Source organism: Nesoenas mayeri, assembly GCF_963082525.1.
Source record: "Nesoenas mayeri genome assembly, chromosome: 1".
Taxonomy (NCBI): domain Eukaryota; kingdom Metazoa; phylum Chordata; class Aves; order Columbiformes; family Columbidae; genus Nesoenas; species Nesoenas mayeri.
Window position 1 is genome coordinate 58,862,949 of NC_137541.1, and position 20,667 is coordinate 58,883,615.

General features: G+C 37.6%; 1 protein-coding gene across 4 annotated transcripts in view; it reads right to left on the reverse strand.

The window, feature by feature from the left end:
- POLR3B (RNA polymerase III subunit B) overlaps positions 1-20,667 on the reverse strand; it is a gene marked incomplete at its 5' end in the record, with an annotated part of 81,934 nt that overhangs the window by 37,152 nt on the left and 24,115 nt on the right. For all 4 annotated transcript variants that reach the window (XM_080352590.1, XM_080352589.1, XM_080352588.1 and 1 more), the window contains 7 exons: positions 1,684-1,811; positions 5,355-5,453; positions 6,217-6,291; positions 8,264-8,417; positions 10,123-10,285; positions 11,297-11,497; positions 14,782-14,943. In XM_080352590.1, coding sequence (XP_080208716.1) covers positions 1,684-1,811; positions 5,355-5,453; positions 6,217-6,291; positions 8,264-8,417; positions 10,123-10,285; positions 11,297-11,497; positions 14,782-14,943 — 982 coding nt within the window. The remainder of the gene's footprint in view (positions 1-1,683; positions 1,812-5,354; positions 5,454-6,216; positions 6,292-8,263; positions 8,418-10,122; positions 10,286-11,296; positions 11,498-14,781; positions 14,944-20,667) is intronic.

Below are 20,667 nucleotides of genomic sequence, written 5' to 3' on the forward strand. Positions count from 1 at the left end.
GCAGATACTTCAGGCAGAGCAAAATATAGCTTGGGTCATGTGCCAACTTTTAAAATGTACTTTTATCTAGCTGCTTATTCTTTGAGTCAGGTGTTTTGTCATAACAAACCGAAACAAAAGCTTTTTTTTATTGCTCGAGATATTCAATGGCTTTTGTGTTCCTAGCGTCAGCAGGAACGTCAGAGGATTGTATCCAAGGAGCTAAATGTGCAAGACCTAGGGTCAAAGCAGCTGAATACACCAACCTCAGAAAACACAGACAATGAATTGCAAATGACACTCAAAACAAAACGGGAAAAAAACCTTCACACAGAAAACTACAAAAGAACTCCACAGATACTGAATTGGCTTTCTGTACACACTGATCCTGCTTAACTGTGTGTGGTAACTAACCAAACCTTCTGAGACTAATAGTCATAAAATAGAGACTCGGGGGTGGGGGAAAGATAATGGCATGGGGGAAAACTGTAAGGAACAAGGTTGCATTGCTCCTCTTTTTTTTTTTTCCCTTTTTTTTTTAATATAAGTGTAAAGAGAGGACATGCATCTGTTGCCATTTTCTTCTATTTTGATGTGCTGAACATGACAGCTCAGCACAAGGCAGTTACTTGGATATTAATTCCGCTGGAGAAGCCTCATAAAAGGAGCAGTGTCTCAGTTTTGAACACACAGCACAAAACAAATGGTTTAGTAAACCCAACAGAAGTGTTAGTTTTTTCAGGACACAGAGCTGTTCTACTGTAGCTCTCAACTTGCGAGCAAGTCATCAATACAAGGACATAAAACTGGCATGTACGGCACAAGTCTGAATACGGTTGTCTGAATTGATGTACCACTCGTCGGGTTCTTCTCGGGACTCACTCTGTCTTGATCACAGGCCATATGACTTGGATGCTTTAATGCTCATTTAGCTGTGTACTAAAGGAAGGATTAAAACTTACCTAGTGTCAATCATCCACAACAGCAAATTTACGAAATGCTTGGTTTTTAATGACTGGCTATCACACTTGTAAAAAGAATTATTAAGTGATCAGGAAATTAATTTTGTTTCAGTCGTTTTGCTGAGAAGCCATTCTTTGCCATCTTCATTTGAAACAGAAAAAGCCAAAAATTTAAACTACTACTGCAGGAAGTGTTCAAGTAACTAAGCACTATGTTTCGCGTTTTGATTCCTCTTATTCTCTAATGTCAGTGTAACTATTTATTTATTTTTAGGGCAACTACTCGACTATTGAGGGAAATTCTCCTCTCTCTGTGCTCTGTGAAAGCACTTTTTAACTCTTTTTGTCTGGAAACCCACAGCACATCACAGCATAAAGAGGAAAAAAAGCCCACTCTGCCAATCCTGCAGCTACGCTGAAAACTTGAAGTCATGACGATTATAAAAGAAAAAAACCCAACAAAACAACAACAGCCCCCTGTTTTTCCAATTTTTCTTTTAAGCATTAAGACCTGCAGATACAGTCCCCATTAAGTAAAACTGACAGGTAATTTTTTCATTTTAATTTTTACAACTTTTAGAGGTAAATTCTTTATTTCCCTAAGCTAAAGAAGTGCTCTTTTCCTCTTCCTAGCAAAGCCTTTATGTGAACTACGAAAGAAACAATTTATCTCTTTTCTCACTTTTGCTACATGGCTTCAAAAACTACATAACACTCCAAAAGGGTATTAAAAGAGTCTTACCCATTGCTTGCTTCCCCATGGCACACTGATAAGTGTTTCTTGGGGACTGGTTGTGGTGAGGATACGGAATCAGCCCAGCACAGACACCAAGAAGCGTGAAAGGCTCAATCTCCAAATGCGTTGTGTCTCTTAAAAGAAAGAGTACCAATTATAGCATCCTTGTGAACAAACACCTTAACTAGAACTTATTTAATTTAGTAGTATCTCATAATACTTCAATTCAATTCTGTTCAGGAAAATGTAAGTCAGCAGGACATCAAAATATGCATTCACTATGGGATTTCTTTTTTTTTAACTTTCTTTTGGCTTTAAGCGTTTCCACATGAAAAGAAATGAAGGAAAAATAAATGAGGGCTTATGAATTTCCATCATGGAGAAAAAGCCTCAAGATAACGACAACCTGAGGGAGCTCAGTAGGACAATAAAACATCAGTTTACATAGTAAGACCCAAAATGCCTTAAGGAATGTCTTCTCATGTAATGAGAGTCCTCTGCATCAAATTACCAGTCTCAGAGATCTAGAAATCCACCGGGGAGGTGGAGAAAGGAAGAACAAGACAAATCAGGTATTGAAAAAAAGAAAAGTGTCGTTTTAGTTTTCCATGGTCAGTTATGTAATATCAGTTAGAGGGAAAACATCTGTGTCCAAACCATATCCAGTGCCGTGGGTGATACAGCATAATAAAACAACATTTGAGAAGCTCTGCAAATATTATGGAAGTGACTGTGTTGTTAAAAGGCAGTATTGATAAGAAATAGAGAGAGAGAGAGAAGGAGTAAAGATTGAGAGATAACACAATTCGTTGTACCTGGCACGAGCTTCAGAGGAGAAAGTCCATACTCAGTAAAGACAATTAAATCATAGCGTGCATTGGGAGGCAAGCGGAGTGACTAATAAGTAAGGATGGAGAGTACAATAAAGCTTGGCTGAAGCAGATCTGCTTTTAAAATCAAGATCAGTAACTAGGAAATGGAGAACTTTGAGATACAGACAATTATAACTAAACCTATCCAAAGCTATCTTTCACAAAGTGCTGGAGTTATTACGCAGAGCTTGGGTTTAGGCATACATTGCTTCTCCCACACACCTAAACCCACAGCGTTCTGAAAACCCCATCTTTAATGTAGGACTTCTCTTGGAAGTCTTTTGGAAGATTTTTTAAAATTAGTTAAACAAATTACTCGATTACTGAAAGTAAAGACTTTGCAAAGGAAACGACTGGAAAAATCTTTATTATGGCAACACTTACAAGACAGCAAAGTATCACAAGCTCAAAAAGGCTGAGGAATTACCCACAGGTACATACGGACTGAAGACAAGGAGCAGCAGAAACTTACATAAACAATGGGTGTACTGCTGGAAAAACTGAAATCTAAAAACTGAAAAAAAATCTGGAAACCCTGAGGGGCAGGCCTAGTGAAATTATCTATCAGTCCCAGAAATCTTTATGAATCATAAATATGCTTGAGCAACCTAAAAATCACCTGCTAGCCAGGACAGTCACTATTTTCCTCACTCAATAAAGAGGAACTATGTTAATTGAGGCCTGCCTGAAGGAAACGTGAATGGTAGAATCCCAGTTGCAGTCAAGTAATTGCAAAATGGTCCCAAGAGCCAGTAGCAAATTTAAAGCACAGACTGCTCCCCCATTCTGCAGAACTTCACAGAACTCCTGGCACTTCTCAAACAATAACACAAGAGACTTAGGATTTACTCACATTGAAGTTAGCTAATTTCTTCAGAAGGCGTTAGTGTATCGAACTACATATACATTTTCAGACAGGGAATTCAACACAACTATTTTTCCATTTAGGTCAATCCTATTTCAACAAAGACAATGAAATATATGCAGATGCTAGTGTCTTATGAAGTATTCCACAGTGCTAATGAGAGTTCTTCAAACTTTACAGAGCAGTTCAACTTCTGCAAGTCAAAATGCCACTGCCAGAAATGGACCCAAGAAAGGAAGGCAACCTCATGAGTTTGGAAATCAGAGTTACAAATGGGTAAGGAAGAAACTGAATGCATTAAATAGAGTCAAATCCTCCCAAGAATAAACCCCTAATTGGATTGGAAAGGTAAAGAGAGGATACTGTAGCTAAAAGAAGCCTACATTACAAAAGCAGGAATGTTAATGGATACTTCACAATAGTGGATTGTATCCCTTGTATTACCAGAACAAGTTGTACCAACATGGTCACACCATTTAAAATGCAAGATGATCAGCTGCGGGAAGGGGGCACACAAATCAACTATTCAGGATATGGGGAATATAATTACTAAGCACAAGGAGCAATATGCTCATATGGTGCAAGATCAGATACTTGAAGACACTATTTGCTACAAGCACCAAAGCTAAACTCAAAACAAGTTGATGGACAACACAAGAAGCTCCCAAACCTTTTGGCAATTGTCATGGAATCATTTCCTTGCACTAGTCCACTGGAAGTTCACTGTCTCCTCCTATTTTTGACTAAACAGTTGATTTCATGTGATATGCTCTCATTAATCTTTCTAGCTGAGTCAGGTGTCCTGTAACTTAAAGTTTTCAGCTCTGGTGCTTCATGGAAGTTATTAAATTTTGGCACACATGACAGCAATCGTGTGTGCTTTTCTTTGCTCATGTATACAGAAGCCAGCCAAGAGCATGCAAGAGTAATTTCTTAAAGTGGTAAGTCTTCAAAAGCCTGGGCAGGAGCAATACAATTCAATTAGCAGAGTTAATGCAAAAGGTTAAAGATAACTGAAGGTCTCCACTGAAATCCATTATGTATTTCTATTGGCTTCCATGAGTACCTGACCAGGATAGAAGGCTTAGAAAATGCATTTTCTGCATAAATCAAACATTTCATGGAGATAACTTCTAACATCTTATACGCAGCCTTCAGTTGACAGGATATTGTCAGAGAAACATTAGAAAAAAAAGTATAAAGATACGACAACTTAAAAATTTAAAAGGATCCTTCCATTAATGTGGGCTCTTTAATCACAGTCACAAGACACAAGGGAAAAAAAAAGCACCAGGTCCTTCCTGTATGTGAAAAACGCTATGAATCTGGAAACCTTTCTAAATGAAAATCACGTACCAGGAATGAGTTTAACATACGTGGTAAAGAATACACAGAATGATACAAACATTTTTATCAGAGCCTATTATACATCCAAAAGTCAAAAGGAAGTTCTCATTCCAGTACTTCAGACATTTAGTGTAAGCTGGTTGTCCACGGCCCCTCTACGGTCATAAGAGAGAGAGATTTTTCCAAATGACAATCATGACATGCTAAGATCATCATTTAACATGTGGAAACATTTTACTTCTGGATTCCTATTGCATAAAATTACTTATGATGAACAGCCCAATGATCACAAAAAAAAAAGCCACATCCAGAGAAACAAGGGATACACCTTTAAGTATTTCATATTTTCAAGAGTTAGAAGCAGGAAGAGATCTCCCAAAACCTAAACCACATTTTGTAAATATTCCACGGATAATTTAGGATGTATGTAACCAGATTTCTTTCTTTACCTTTCATCTGGAGCTGTTTCAACCATCAGCAAGGGAGCAGTGTGTATAGGTGAAAACAGTAACATTATTAATATGTTCGCATTTCAGGGAGTCACCTGATGAAAGTTTTTCCTCTCGCAGTGTTTAGTCTGAATGCATACTTACTTATTAATTGTATGTTCATATAGTGCAATGCTACAGTCATTTTCTTCATTCACATCCAAATATTCAACAAGGCCTTCATGCAAGAAGTCTTCAAAATTCCTACAGTTAAATTAAAAAATTACATCAGGAGTACTGTCTTGTCTTATATTTCCGCAAAAGTAGAACTACATAATACATACATTGATGGAATGTGGTGTGTAGAAGTCAAACTAGAGAAATACTGTGCTTTTTACACATTTAAAGAAAACTGAATTTTTAAAAATTAATCCCCTTGCCCCTTCCTGCTTCACACAGTGTGACTGAGCAATGTTACTTATTTGAATACCTAAATTAAATCTTCCTGTATGTACTCATCACTAAAAATGTAGGCAAGTATAAGAGTAATCTAGTAAGCTTCTGTGATGGTTTTGCAAAATTTACTGAAAGCTAAATTTACATGGGTTTGTGTGTGGTTTTTTTTTTTAAACATCCAAACTAAGAATTTGCAAGTAGTTTCAAAACTGATTCTGAATGTGACTGGTTTAGGGTGGTCAAGTTTTCCTTTGAAGTGTTTGGCTTTCCATTCAGGTGAAGGGTGATACTGCCTCAGGCCTTCCACTTAGAGAAAGAGGAGAAAGTGAGATAAAGTGAGATATACTTATTCTGTATAATCACCCAATCTCACAGCAGGAAAAAAACAAGAAGACCAGACTTAATTTGACTTAAAGACCTTCAATACACCGATTATTAATTTATATATGAGGGTGGAGTTTTCCTCTACATAGCTAACCCCAAGATAGTGAAATACTGATTGCCCGGAGTATTTCCACACAGTATTTACAGACAGATGTGAAGACGAATATGGTCTTTTTGAATTGTGTACCTGTATCCCTGAGCCAGTTCTTCCATATGCTTGTTCGTAACCGCAGGTTTTTGCTTCTTAACAATTATGTAGGGTCTACAATTAAGAAAAAAATAAAATAAAATAAAAAGGATTATCATAGCAAATACTTAGGCAGGTAACTTGATTTACACTTACACTGAGAACCCTGCCCACACAAAATCTATTTCATAAACCACTTTCAAAATGTGTGTGCCTTTAACTGAAATATCTTGAGCTGATAAATTGTCTATGAAGTGCCCAAAAAAATGTACAAGAATAATTAAGATTTCGATTTTGAGAAGGAAGCCTTTTCTCCCTCCTCTAGATCTTTAACATTTTATGAGTTTCACCTACACATTTTGTTGATGGCTTTAAAAGATTTAAGATTCCCCAACCTACCAAGCTAAGAACAGCATTAAGTTCTATGCATATCACAGGGAGGTCATACAACACTGAGTGACCAGTTTGTGCTCAAGTGTCCACATGCAATAATGTACTTTGCTGTTACCTACATGATGTAAAATACAGGAATTTACTATGGGTGACCTACATGAATCCATAAATTTCAATAGCACAAGGATCTCTGAAGGCTTCCTGACCGCAAGAAAACACTAACACAAAGGATGGCACGCAAGAATGAAATGTCAAGGACTGTTGCTATTTGGACAAGTTGCTCTTATATAAAGAGCAGCAAACAGTTACAAGATACTTGTGGAGTCCAATCTGAAGTCTAAATAACTGTTTGAAGACTAATGAGCACTTTTAAATGGTTAATAGGGGTATCTGAACAATCGCAGGGTGGGAGGTGCCACAAAGCAAACTTGGTAAACCCCTGGAAATCCACATGGTTTCACTTCTCTTTATTTTACAAATCGGAAGTTTTGCTGCATCTCCAAACCTGCAGAATGGCCAATATTAGTCCTGACTGGAAAAGTGATTTCTCTGCCACTAAATATGCCCCTATTCATCAGGTATGATTAAATGATGGTTTGTATATCAACTGTTTCGGAGCCTCTAGCATGCCTCAAACTGCATTCAACGTGCTCCAAGATTCAATTGCCGAATAAGGTGGAATGCCAACTGTAGTTGTGACCGCTGCTTCTTTAAAGTGCACACAAAATATGCACATAGCTAGTCAATGCTAAAATATGCACATATTTACTAAATCATTCTGCCCCTCCCAATCTCTGCTTTGTTCAGCTTCTATGCCTTGTTCTTTAGGCTGATTACTTGGGCCTGCAGATGTTTTACTTGCAAATAGCCAGCACAGTGCTGCCGTAATCTGACTGGAGTCTCTAGACTTTACTATAAATCAACCTTACTTTCTGTCTCAAAATATTGTTATGTTCCACTCTTTCTCATTTTAGCCACCCAATTCTTTTTGCTTTCCTCTCTGACATGACTGTTATTCAGGCGCTCCTTCTGTCTGATAAAGAGCATAAGCATCTGAAGGTGGAGACCTTCCTCCTAGGTTTACCGAATTCCTCACTTACTTAAGGGTAAGAAATGAAATAAATCAAAGCTGTGAGATTCTTGGTATTATAGCAAATAGGTATACACATCTGAGAAAGTTTTGCACCAGAATTAAAGGCTGTTGAAGACAAAGAGCAGCTTCTCATCCCGACATGTGATATCACATCCACGGGATACCAGGCAAGTGGCCGCTTGTTTCTTGCTTCACTGGAAGCAAAAAAACCTTTCAAGGACAGTGGACATTACCGCAGTTGCTGATCAGGTTGATTTTAATCCTCCCTCACTCTTAAATTTTTTTTTTTTATTTTTAAAGAAGACAGAAGAAACATTTTCTTTTTACTTTTGTTTACAAATAAAATGGATTTGTGCTTTTTAAAAATTGCTTGACTGTATAGTATGTTTCTCAGATCTGTCTGTTTTGAATGAGGGCTATTTAAAGAAAAAAGAGATGCTCAGGTCCTACTGAATTTGCTTAAATCCAAAGTTGTGAAAGTCTTAGCCCAACGTATTTGCAGTGCATAAAACAAAGTTTATAGTAAGCTCACTAGTGGGATAATTCTGACAAGATGTTTACCTGCACAATCTCCCTCCATCAGAGGAAATGTAGACACATCTGTCAGAAAGATTTGTAGAGATAGAGACAAATTCATTGATATAACCCGCTCGACGCATTATCCGAAATGTGTTGACTAATTTCTGATGATCACGTATGACACCAAGGATGTTACCTATTCAGAGAGAGAACAAATTCATGATGAGTTCTTTGCATTTCCAAAACTCTACTTACATATTCCGATCACATCTAGCATGCATAGAAGTACTTCCTACTTCTTGCAAATAAGAGTTTTCATAAAATTTCCCTTTTCTGACATTAATAAGAATGGGCTTCTATTTTTCTCTCAGTAAATATAAGAAAAAGTGCCAGATTTTCACAGATCATCTATCTGTTTGCCTCCAAATAGCTTCAGAAACCAAATGGTATGTTTCATTCAGCTTTCTTCAAACATATGCCTGCTCAGGTGCAAACGATGCTTCTGAAGGCTGCAATTTTACCTGTCCTGAAATGGATCCAAGGTTTCCAAGAACACACCAAGGAACTGTCCTGCTGCCTTGTCAGAAATTTTACAAAATACCTGATATTTTTGAGATATGTGATTGCTCACAACAGCACCAGAATTCCTCCCTTCAGGAACTTAGCTCAATGAGCTATTGCTATCTTAGCAGGGCACTTGAGCACATACTTAAGTTTTCTGACGTATGCTGAACAAACAAGAGGGTAAAATTCATTTAAACAGTCACCTGATGAAAGTCATCTTAATATATAAAATAAAAATAAGTACAGTGGCATTTTAAACACAGCTTTAAAGAAGGAGACGAACCATGATAGTTTAGGGAGTTTATAAGAAAATACAAAGGTCTTTATAACTTAAAGGATTTATACTTAACACATTTTCTGCCCTTTTAGGTCACAAGTTTAAATCAAAATCAAGTCAGCCATCCACAAGCCTGACATTTTTTATGGATTAAACCCACAAACTAGTAGATAGGACAGTGAACCGTTTTGTCTCAGTACTAGATCACCTACGTTTGAGAATATAACTATCTTGTTCCATACCACAGACTGAGCTTGTGAAGGAAGAGTCCAATATTTCTGCTCTGCACTCCACTTTGGACCATAAAACGAGACAGAAAAGTGTGCATGTAGTTTCACTGAACCTCATCTTTAATGTACTGCTACAGAAAAGCAGAGGAAAGGAATGCAGTTTGGTCAAGTGTTGCTTTTATGTTACTGGGAAAAGGCAGGACTGAAGAACAACTGCTGTTTAATTCAAAGGTAAATGGAGAACTTATTCATGGTGACAGATATTAAATATTAGTCTCTGGAAGCGGATGCTGTTGACAAAAGGCTATTTTTAAATCACAGTTGTAGTTTTTAAAACGTCAGTGTTTTGAAATCTGATATCACAGTACCTGTTGATTTAGAAACACTAAAAGATCAGTTGTAAAAGGAACATAAGTGTGCAGATGCAAAACACATTTGCAAATTATCCCTTTAACAAAGCAAAGAGGTCTGTTTTCCAAGGTCTAATTTTTTCTAATATTCATAAAGCAAGTTGCCTTTACATGGTAGTTTTAAAGAGAACAGCATTGCTGAACTTTGCAAACAACTAACGTTTCCTTTCTGTTTTTAAAGGCTCTTGCATGAATATATATAAAAATACATAAAGATCACAGTAAAATTAAATACTTTCTGTGAATTAAGCTCTGAATTTGTAAATTTAAGTTATTAAAATATTTACAAATTAATTTATTTACACATGGAACATGGCATCTGCGGTTGACTGTATGCAAAAATAGTTGGAGGATTTCCAAAGCCCAACTCTCCATCAGCAACAAATCAGAGTCAGACTGCTGAAAAGTTACAATACATACCATTAAGGAAAACAAGGAACACATTTGGATATGAAAGTTCTTCACCACAGAGCAAGTTGACATCTTCAACTCCAAGATTACTGGCTAATTTAATAATCGGGCCATCTTCCATATCCGTTGTGATGTGAGTCATGAGGGCAAGGTTTTTAACCAAACCACAAGCCTAAAATAAAAAAAATACCTTTTATCCGTTTTATTCCAAAGTGTTAATACTACACATATATTTTTCTTCCAAAACTGTACTTATAAACAATAAAAAAGTCTAAGTATTAAGTGAAAGAAATGAAACAAATTAATAACACTGAAAATTAGAAAGGAAAAAATGAAGAATTTTCTATATCATGCTGAAATGTTTTAGCATTTACAAAACAGTAAAAAGTATAAGTGATGAAGTTGTAATTCTTGAGTTACCCAACCATATATAACTCAGTATTTCCCTCTTCGACGTAACAGCTACCTGGAAATGCAAATTCAGACTATTTACCTGTTCACCTGATATCCTACATATTCTAACACAAACATTTTAAAATCAAAAATACCCAGGTATCTTATATAGTGCAATTTTATTTCAGCTGCTTAATAAGACTAGCTCATATTGATTACATATTTATGCCAGAAAGTTCAAAGGTCCCCCAGCACTTTCTGTTCAAGAAAAAAGTAAAACTAGAAAAGCATCAATCATTTGGTTGCAATACCTGGATGATGTCTTTTAAGAAAACATACAAAGGTGTTTCCTCAAGCTAAAGGCTAAAGCTGTTTCTGTAACATTAATGTATGTTTCTTGAATAATTGTAGGTTGCTACTGCAATTCCAAACCAGAACATTTATTACAGAACAAAAGGATAAGAGTTTAGGACTCCTCTCATCCTGCCCTGACCAAAAGAGAACAAGCTCTGCTGCAAAAATGGGAAACCTCGTGTCAATCTCATACAGCCAAATGACTTCTGAACAGCTTCCAGCCAGTCCACTCAGGGAGGAGAAAAAAATGCAATATAATGAGGACCACGATATGAGAAGACACATAAGTTGTGTTATCAAGCTGACGACAATTTTATCTCCCCAGAAACCTCCTCGTCAGAATTCTTCCTCTGATGGAGGATCACCTGCTTCAAAATAAATGGTGTGTACATTGCCCAGGACAAGAAATACTGAAAGCAAAATAGGAGTTCCTCACCTCTCCTTCAGGAGTGTCAGAGGGGCAGAGCATCCCCCACTGAGATGGCTGCAGTGACCGAGGACCACTCACTTTCCTTGTCTTTTCAAACTGAGAAGAGATTCGAGTCATCATTCCCAAAGCAGATATATAAGACAAGCGGGACAATACTTGAGTCACACCTTGGCGGTCCATTTTGAATCTCTTCAAAGACCAATTTCCCTGTAGAATAAAAGGAAGATTTCAAAAAAAACTATTGGAGTTTACCCTTGTCTTGACACTACGTGCCTTTTTTCAGTATCTAGACAGAATGGTCTCTGAGGAGCTTTGCACAGTAAATGTTGTCCATTTATATAAAACAACTTTCTAATGACCTACTTGCATATAAACTACTAATTACAATATACTTGTAAAAAGTATTTTAAAAAGATGAAACAGAAGAACTGCTCCTTCAGATGAAAGGATACTTCTTCTATTTTCTATATATATTTAGCTGTATTCCATCACATAAAGTTTCTTCATCATCTGTCCCTCACAAGTAAATCAATACTCAAATTTGTTAAATTAAACTACTTTATGTTGCCCCTTTACAGATTCTTTCAAGTCTTTAAAAACAAAACAAAACCCACTTATTTTGAGTGAAATACACTTTTGCAACGGAACCCACAAACTTTCAGTTTTGCCTTTTTTGTGATTCGTTATTTTGGTATGAAACACAGGCAGGTATACCAGAGAAATCTGACATCAAAGCCATCTGTACTTTCTTGAAGCCTTTTGTTTTCAGAATCCAGAGGAAAAGGATTGACTGATGCGTCTTCTCACAGAAGAAGAGTGTGGGGGGCTCAGGTCTACCCAACTTCTATGGTAGGATTACACCAACTATGAAATGCAAGATCTGTACATACGTCAGATGTTTCATGTTTCTGATCCATCACAGGCAGTATCACTTGTGGTTTTAGTTAGGAGAACAGAGTTTAGAGAATGTTACAGGACACAATTATGTTTCTATGCCAAGCAGATTTAATAATCTCTACTGTAAGATCTTGAAATTTAGTGCTACATTTTTTGACTTCATGACATCTACTCCATATAGAATTCCCAGCAGCTGAGTCAGTGGATAGAGCAAGTTTCTGTCCCAACTGCTACTATTGACACTAGCCACCATGTTACTGGTCAATCCAAAGGCAACGAGGATCTCAAAGGTAACACTTTTCCAAGGATTGACTTCTGCTAACACCTGTAGCCTTTTTGATGAACTCAGCTCAACAATACTAACAAATAATTTGAAGCTTTCTTGCTGTACTACACTGAAATGCTTTTAGAAGGTGACTTGCTAGGCTTCTTTATTTGCTTGGCTTCTACACTAACAGCACAATCCCATTTTGTGATGAACAGCAAGAAACCACCACCTGTCCCATGGATTCTGCTACTTGCTTCCAATGGAGAGACTGTCAAATAGTCTGCAGAACTTGCCTTTTTTCCTTGCAACAGAAAGTGGGAAGACATAACACCCAAGGGTAAGCCAGTCAAAAGGAACATGTCCCTTTGCTCACCTTTCTCAGGAAGGGTTCACTTGCTGACAATTTAATTCTTCAAGGACTGGGAGTTATCAGAATATAAGTCAAAGAAAATAGAAGAGTAGCTTTTCCTCATGATAGAAATATTGCATCTGTAGTCTAAACTAGTACGTGGTTTCCGCTCCACCACTCAAGAAGACCATGACATCTCAAAGACTGGAGGAAAGGGGAGATAAAAACGTGCTTTGGAAGTGACAGACTGACTCCTTCAGAAGCTGTCCAAAAAACCCAAACTGGGGCCTGGGCTGTTCCTACTGAAAACTCCTGTGAACTGGAAGTTGCTCCCTGGGTGGCACCGGATGATTCTGCAGACACTGAAATGTCTGTGAGGCCTCTGGCGTCAGCCCTGACCCACCCTCTCTGCTGGTATTTTCCTGGGTAAAAAGAAGACCTACATCAAATCGCACTGAACACCCCTGTCCAGTTGATGCAGTGGTGCGACAAATTCTTTTGCATGCTACTGGTGTAATTATGAATCCGCTGAGTTATTTCATTGCTCTTTGAGACTATCACTGAAGCATTCTGGTGAGATTGGAGATTGTCATTTCCAAGAATGATTTTTATGGTATTTGCTTAATCTCTTGAATAGTAGGCACTGGGCATTGTTCCTGAGAAATTATTTTCAATGCTTAAGAGCAGATGGTGTTTAACTGCTTATGTGGCAGTAAAAAAAAAGTCCAAAGATTGTGGAAGAAGGAAGACTTTACAATACGTACTGAATAGTTTGCAGATTTATCTCTGTCAGTCCAAACGGAAAAACTGGCACTGGCTAGAAGAAAGCACTAGCATTTAGAGACACAAATCTGTCAATTGTTTTGGTAACGTGCACTGTAGAGATTTAACTACATTTGGGGCACTCATAAAATTAAATAGTGATAAGCTTTAACACTGGGATTTGTAAGTAACAGACTGTTGGTGGTTTTGGATGCAATTTGTAGAATTAATTTTGTCTACAAGAACTGAAGAAAAACCTCAGTTTCCTGCTAAGCAGGAAAGCTCTCTCTCAAGAGTTCCAAAGATTAAAAATTAAGTTGCACAATTTTTACCAGCTACTAGAATACTTAGACTAATCTAATTTCTTAAAAAGTCATGGATTTCAAAGTCATTTACAAGCTAGTAGCTAGATTTCAGGAGCCATTTCACAAATTGCTCTTGCAGATGTGTGATGCAACAGACAAAGTTAATAGTTGTATTTTTGTTCTTGTCCACTGGCATGAATGAAAATATCCATTCTAGCAGAAGGCAGACACAGGCTAAAGCCTAACTAAGACAAATATTTAAAGGCTTAATTATGTTTGGTTTGTTTGTTAGTTTTTTTCAATAACACAATATGTAGCAGTTTTCCCTGTTAAAATAGTTCAGTGTCATTAGCAGAGATGTACTAACTTCTATGCTGCAAATTTGCTCATACTAGCAACTTCATACGAAGTATCAGTCTTAAAGAGCTCACAATTAAGCTTTTTTAAATTTTCCCCACCCACAGTTGTGTTCCGCTTATGATGTTTTCCTGCTGTTTTTCCACTGCCTTTTGGACATATGACCTGACCCCAGCTAAACCCAGATATTAAAAAAATACCACGAACCAGATAGTAAAGTAGAACCAAAGAGATAGCAGGTTGGACAAATACAAACAGGATCACTATCCTAAATTCATTTGTTTCTACCATTCCCTCACAAACACTAAAGCAACGTCTTGAAATAAAAGGTGAAATAAAAAACATTGATTAATGATTCTTCAGTGAATTCCAAAAGTCCTGCCCATGACAGAGCTTTGCAATTTTAACCTATAAAGAATGTTAAATAGATTTGCCTTCAAGACCAGTAGAGTAATCTCAAGATAGTAGAGTCATCACAACTGAATTTACACATTTTCATCACTCACTATAGTGGAAAAACTTCAAATACTAAAATGAAAACTAAAATACTCACTGTGGAGATGGCATTGACCATGCCATTGGTGATTTGGTCTTGACGCATATGCTTCACTACATCAAACTGAGCTGCACGTTGCTTGGGGATTACCTGGTCAGCAATCTTTTTCAGTTCAGAATTAAACTTTTTGAACAAATCTTCAAACAGAAGAGAAAGAAGCTGGAAATACAAAACAATTGGATTAAGGGAAAAATGATACTTTTCCAGTCTGGGAAATGGTGGGGGGGGGGGTGCGAGTAGGAGAGGGGAGCAGTGGGAAACCTTTAATATTTCTACTTTTATACTTCACGTCAGTTTAAAAAGAAACGATACTTTTCTCACAAGTGTTTTACCTTGTTAAATTGAAGTGCAATATTAGACCAATTATCTCATGATAGAATGCATTTTAAGCAGAAGAATGGTCTAAGCTAGAGGTGTCAAACTCATTTTGACCAGGGGCCACATCAGCCTTGTGATTGCTTTCAAAGGGCAGAATGTAATTTTAGATCTGTATAAGTGTTACTACTCCTACATTTATACAGTCCTAAAATTACATTTGGCCCTTTGAAGGCCTCGATGACAATGAGTTTGACGCTCCTGGTCTAAGCCACACACTTATCACTTTTTGGTTTGTTTGAATCCCCCTTTCACTGTATCTTAGCACACCCATCCATCTCTACACGATCCATTTAATAACTGTTTTCCCTAACCTGCTACATTATAATCCAGTTGATCTACTTCTTCCTTCCTGAAGCCACAAACTCTCTTTAAAGATTTTGATACCCTAAATGTACAACCCTGAACTGCATACAAGATTTGGAGGCAAGACCAACTTCTATTCTACTGGAAGGAATAATTACAGGAAAGCAATAAGCGAAGAGTCACTTTAAGATATTCTATTATTAAAAGTGAAAAAGTCAAACAAAGTGCCCCTTCCCAGAACTACTGAAAATGGACAAGACAGACACCCCAGTGACTGTAAGGGGCTCTTGGGGGAAACAATTTGGCAATGCAGAATTTGGAAGCAAGGCACAGTTTGCAAGACCAGACTGAAGCACAAAAGGTGCACAGTTATCATTGCTTTTGGATGAGTAGAACTAAAAAAGACCTTTTTAGAGGCCCAGAAGCAACCTCTGCTCTTGACAGCAGGCAAGAAACATCTCAGGTTATTTAGGCAGCTTCCTCACCCAGATACAATTATATCCTGGTGCTTTCTGCCTATCACAATCTACAGAAAACCAACTACACCCACAGGGAGTCCACATGGTTCAACACTTGCCATTCTTTTCTAGAAGCGCTACTATCTGGAATGTGCAATGCTCTTCCACATCTCTCCCTTAAAATAAAGAAGTCTACAGTTTAAGCAACAAAGCTATGTAACACAGCTGAATTGAAAGAAAAACAAGCAAACACACACCAAAAACACAGGAAGCCACCCCCAAACAGCAATATGACCCTTCAAAGTGCTGCAATTTTAGTCAATTATGTCCTGTATATGTACACCAATTACTTGTAGTTCTATCACAGGAAAAGGCTACTAAAGTTCACAATCTGACTTTTTTTGCTCTCCAACGTGCTTTGCTTCTGCAGTTTGCACAACCTCTCCTTGCATACACTAATAGCTTCCCAAAATGCTTAAATCTGCATTACATGATACATTTTAAGTGTTCACAATGATTAGCTTTGCAAGCAAGCAGCGTAAATTCTAAAGCTTGGCAGTCCTGTCCTGGGAGTCTGTTTTCCAGCGGCTCCAAGTGTCAGAAGAACTAAAAAACGCAGCAGCTACCAATGCCAGAAATGTTAGTTCCCAGCGTACAAAGCATTGTAGGGCTGAACAAGGTAAGTATTCAGCTACCACAAGCTAAGACATTCTGGAGTCAGTTGTGCAATTTAATTTCTGTACGTGCAGAATTAAATTGAATTTCAACTGTCTACATCACACACAGTCCCAGCTTCTCAGCCTCTGGAAACAAGAAAGCAAACCACTCATTCTTCTATCACAAGGATGGGCCACGAACTTTCATTTGCTTTCCCTCTACCTACATGCCCCTGCTGGGCTGACCAAAGCATTTGGCAAATGACACTGTAAAGCATATCTAACAAAATTATAAGCTACCCTTTTCACTGGCATCACAAATGCATTTAGGAATAAAAACAAGCAAACAAACAAACAAACAACACCTAGAAACTGAAGACAGACATCTGATTTGCAATAAAATGCTTTCACTGGCCTTCATGGTCCAGCAAGACTGGATTACCTTGGATAGTCTACTCTACAAGACATAAGAAACACTTCATATTCAGTCACTAAACTGTAGAACCAGCTGCAACACACACTGCATGCCAAATCTTGACAAAAATGCAACCTTATTTCTACTCTGGACAGAGAGTTTTTGCTGAGAACTGGTTAAGTGGGGCTTTTTAGACCTGGCCTTGGCATGAGAGGAAGGTGGTGTAGACACTCTTTCCCTTCCTGACACTGGTAGTACCATTAACATTTACAAGGCAATACTCTCTCACCATTGTCAAAAGAAATGCAGTCGTCTGCAACTCACCTGCAATGTCACAGCTTATTTAAATCAGATTTCCATCAGAAATAAAAGCATGTTTTATGAAGTGTCATATTAGGAAGGAGAACCCAGAGGAGTCTCCAAAAACTAGATTATGAGGAAAGTATTTCAAAATTATGGAAAAAGTAAAAGGAAGGAATGTGCACAGTTTTAAGATGTTTCATAGTCTTGTCAAATAAGAACTAGACTCTTTCAAAATCAATCACAGTATACATTTGATCTCAACAGGTTTGAGCAAGACTTGAACATTCAAAAAAAAATCACTTATAAAATGTTTCCGTATTTGATCTCTTGATCACAAAACTGAAAAATAAAATCTCCTAATTCCACAGGCCATAGGGATTATAAAGCCACGCCACCCTTCCTCTTCTCTGAACTAATAAAGTTACACCCCAAGTACACCAACTTGCTACTATTTCCCAGTCGGAAAAGCACCACACTTCGCTAATGTCACTCACAGACTCTCAGTCTGTAAGAGCTCTGACTATCTGGCAAAGCAGAGTCTCACAATAACCACATTATTTAGGTCAAGAGCAAGTGATTAAAGAAAAAGGATGGAATGCCAGTGATAATATTCAACAAATTTCATAGTTAGTCCAGGGCCTTTCAGACAGGAGAACTGAAGAGCAAATTATATTTAAGAAAAAAAAATACTGACAGCTCATCAATTGATTTTCATTGAAAATCCTAAGAAAAATTAATAAAGAAGTTAAGCTGCTGAAATACAGTTTCACCAATTAGCTTAATGTCAGAGAATTCTAATTAGGCGCCTTGAGATTGCTATTTAGCGTTTAAGCCTTTAGAGTGCCAAATTCTCCCTTTCACACAAACTGGTTGCAAAATTAAAGACATTAGGCAGCCTTAATTATATTATCAGAACAGCTGGGATTAGGCAATCTCTGAAGTCAAGGCGGTATTCTTTTGTCACAGGGTAGAAATCCCTTGCTTTCCAGGGTGCCGGATTTTGGTGCTGTTCCATATCTCACCCATACAAAGCAAGCTGCATTAGAAACAAAAAAAAAAAATACAAAAATTGAGGACAAAGAACAGAGTAATGCTTAGCAAATAATGAACACATTAAGGAAAGAGAAAAGGTAGGTGAAAAGATTAAGCCTGAAACCGGTAGGTTTTGCTAACACCTCAGCTGGCACCTGGCCTACCCAGCCTCTAGTGGCAGAGAGACTAAGGGAAAGCTCTGTAAACCAGCTTGGCCGGCGGATACAACCCTGTTATCTAAAGCTAAAGCACATTTCGTACTCTCTTGTCCCATGGGGTGTGAAATTAGCAGCTATTGTTTTCACACATTTTTATAAACACAATGCCTTTTATGTCTTTACATTGTTTAGACTGCTATGTTTTTCTCCTCACATGGGAATCTTTTTTTTTTTTCTTTATTCAAATTGTAAATGAACAGGATTTTTATTCCAGGAACACGCTGGCACTAAAAATAAAAAAATAAAATAAAAAAACACACCACCAAAACCCACCAGCCATTTCATCCACACAAACTAAACACAAACATTTAGAAACTGGCAAAAAAACCTCTCTCACTTTTTAGTCTGTGTTCCAATCAAATTAATATCTCACAACGTGGCGGAGAAGAATTCAAGTGTTTAGCTTGAAATCAGCTTTTTAAAATATCACAAGGGAGCCAGGACTACTCTTAATTGAGTGTTAAAACATCCCCTACATAGTTCTCCTTGATGCAGAAAACAATATGCATTGGCTTTGTTATTATGATCTTCTACATTTAAAACTTCTTCCCAGTAAATTTAAAATTACTTTGGTTGTCATCAACAAACATCTGTGTGAGCAGAGGCTTTTTTCTTACAGCTTGTAGGAAACTTTTTACCTGCTTTATTTTCTGTCTCTAAAAATATTAGGAAAAACAAACTACTCCTTCAATACACTTACATAAGAGAAATAGGACAACAAAGCAACAACTAGTTTCCCTGATTACAGTCATACTGAACTACAGCAACGTTACAGCAGAAACCAAATAAATCCATTACAGCTTAAAATATTTGCCCCACTATAGTATTTCACTGATGCCTTCTTACTGCTTCTTACACTTTAAAAATACTTTCTGCATCAGCACAGAAGTTTGACGAACAGTCAACACATTAATTTGAATAAAGGACTTTTTTCCTAACAGGTTAAGACGTTTGGTTTTTTTCCCCCCTTTGTATTTGTGCTTAGAATGTCATCAAGAGTGTTACCTTAGTTTGGTTTTTTTTTCAGAAAACTAGGAAGCAAAGCATATATTTTTATTCTGAAATGATTGTGCACTCTGTGTGCATGTTCACCTGTGTTAATGGAAGACAGGGCAGGGTGGGAAGGAGAATAGGAGTATGAGAAAATATGCAAGCACACTCTTAAAAAGTACAATAGGAGGAAAATTCCCACTGGATAGGAACAATATTGTTACTTGTGATGATATTGTTACTTATGATGCAATAGAAATCTCAATACAAACGATGTGGGGAGCAGAGACACAGTTTCTCCAACCTGGTGCATTTTGTATACTTCTCTGAATTTCTGATGCACGATCAATAACCAGAGATGATACTGACTGCCAAAAATTCCAGCTTGAGTTAATACAGAGCACAGCAATGAAGTTCAGTCCTAATCTATAATGGTTAGTCAAATAACTACACACGGTGAGGAAAAAAAATCCATGCCACAATAACTAAGCTGTTCCTTCACCTGACAGGCAAATTCCCACTGCATTAGGAGAAGGTAGTTTGGCCAAGAGCTGTGAACTGCCAGAAGAACAGTGCCAATCAGACACTTCAAACCATTCCCTCCTTCACAGCCCTTTGTTATGGCTTCTACCTCCAGTGCCAAAATCCTGCAAGCAGGAGTCCGTGCACTCCACTTTCATTAGTTGCTCAAGTTAACTTTAAACCACTTATTTTGTTAATTCATGCTACTCTAGAAGCTAAAAAGGCAGCTGACAACAAATAAGCAATCTTATGGGCTTCTCCAAATTACAAGAGGCATGAGTGGCTGTTCTATGAGCTGCTACACAAGTCTGGCTCTCCACAGTGGGACAGCCTGGACCTGACACGCAAGCACCTACTTGGCCCCAGTTTAATCCCTGACCCAGCTGCTTAGACGGGGACAATGGAAGATGGATCTTACTGCTGTCTTCTTAGCACTAACAGTGTTATGATGGAACTAGAGCTGATGCTGGATCTACACTGCTCTGTCCTTTTATCCGGTATAAAGAGGCAATAGCGACGTGAGGATATAATTTATTAGCCTCAATTAGGGAAGCGTATCTATGAGTCAACAGAGAAAAGCCAACAAAATAAAATGAGAAGAAAAACAC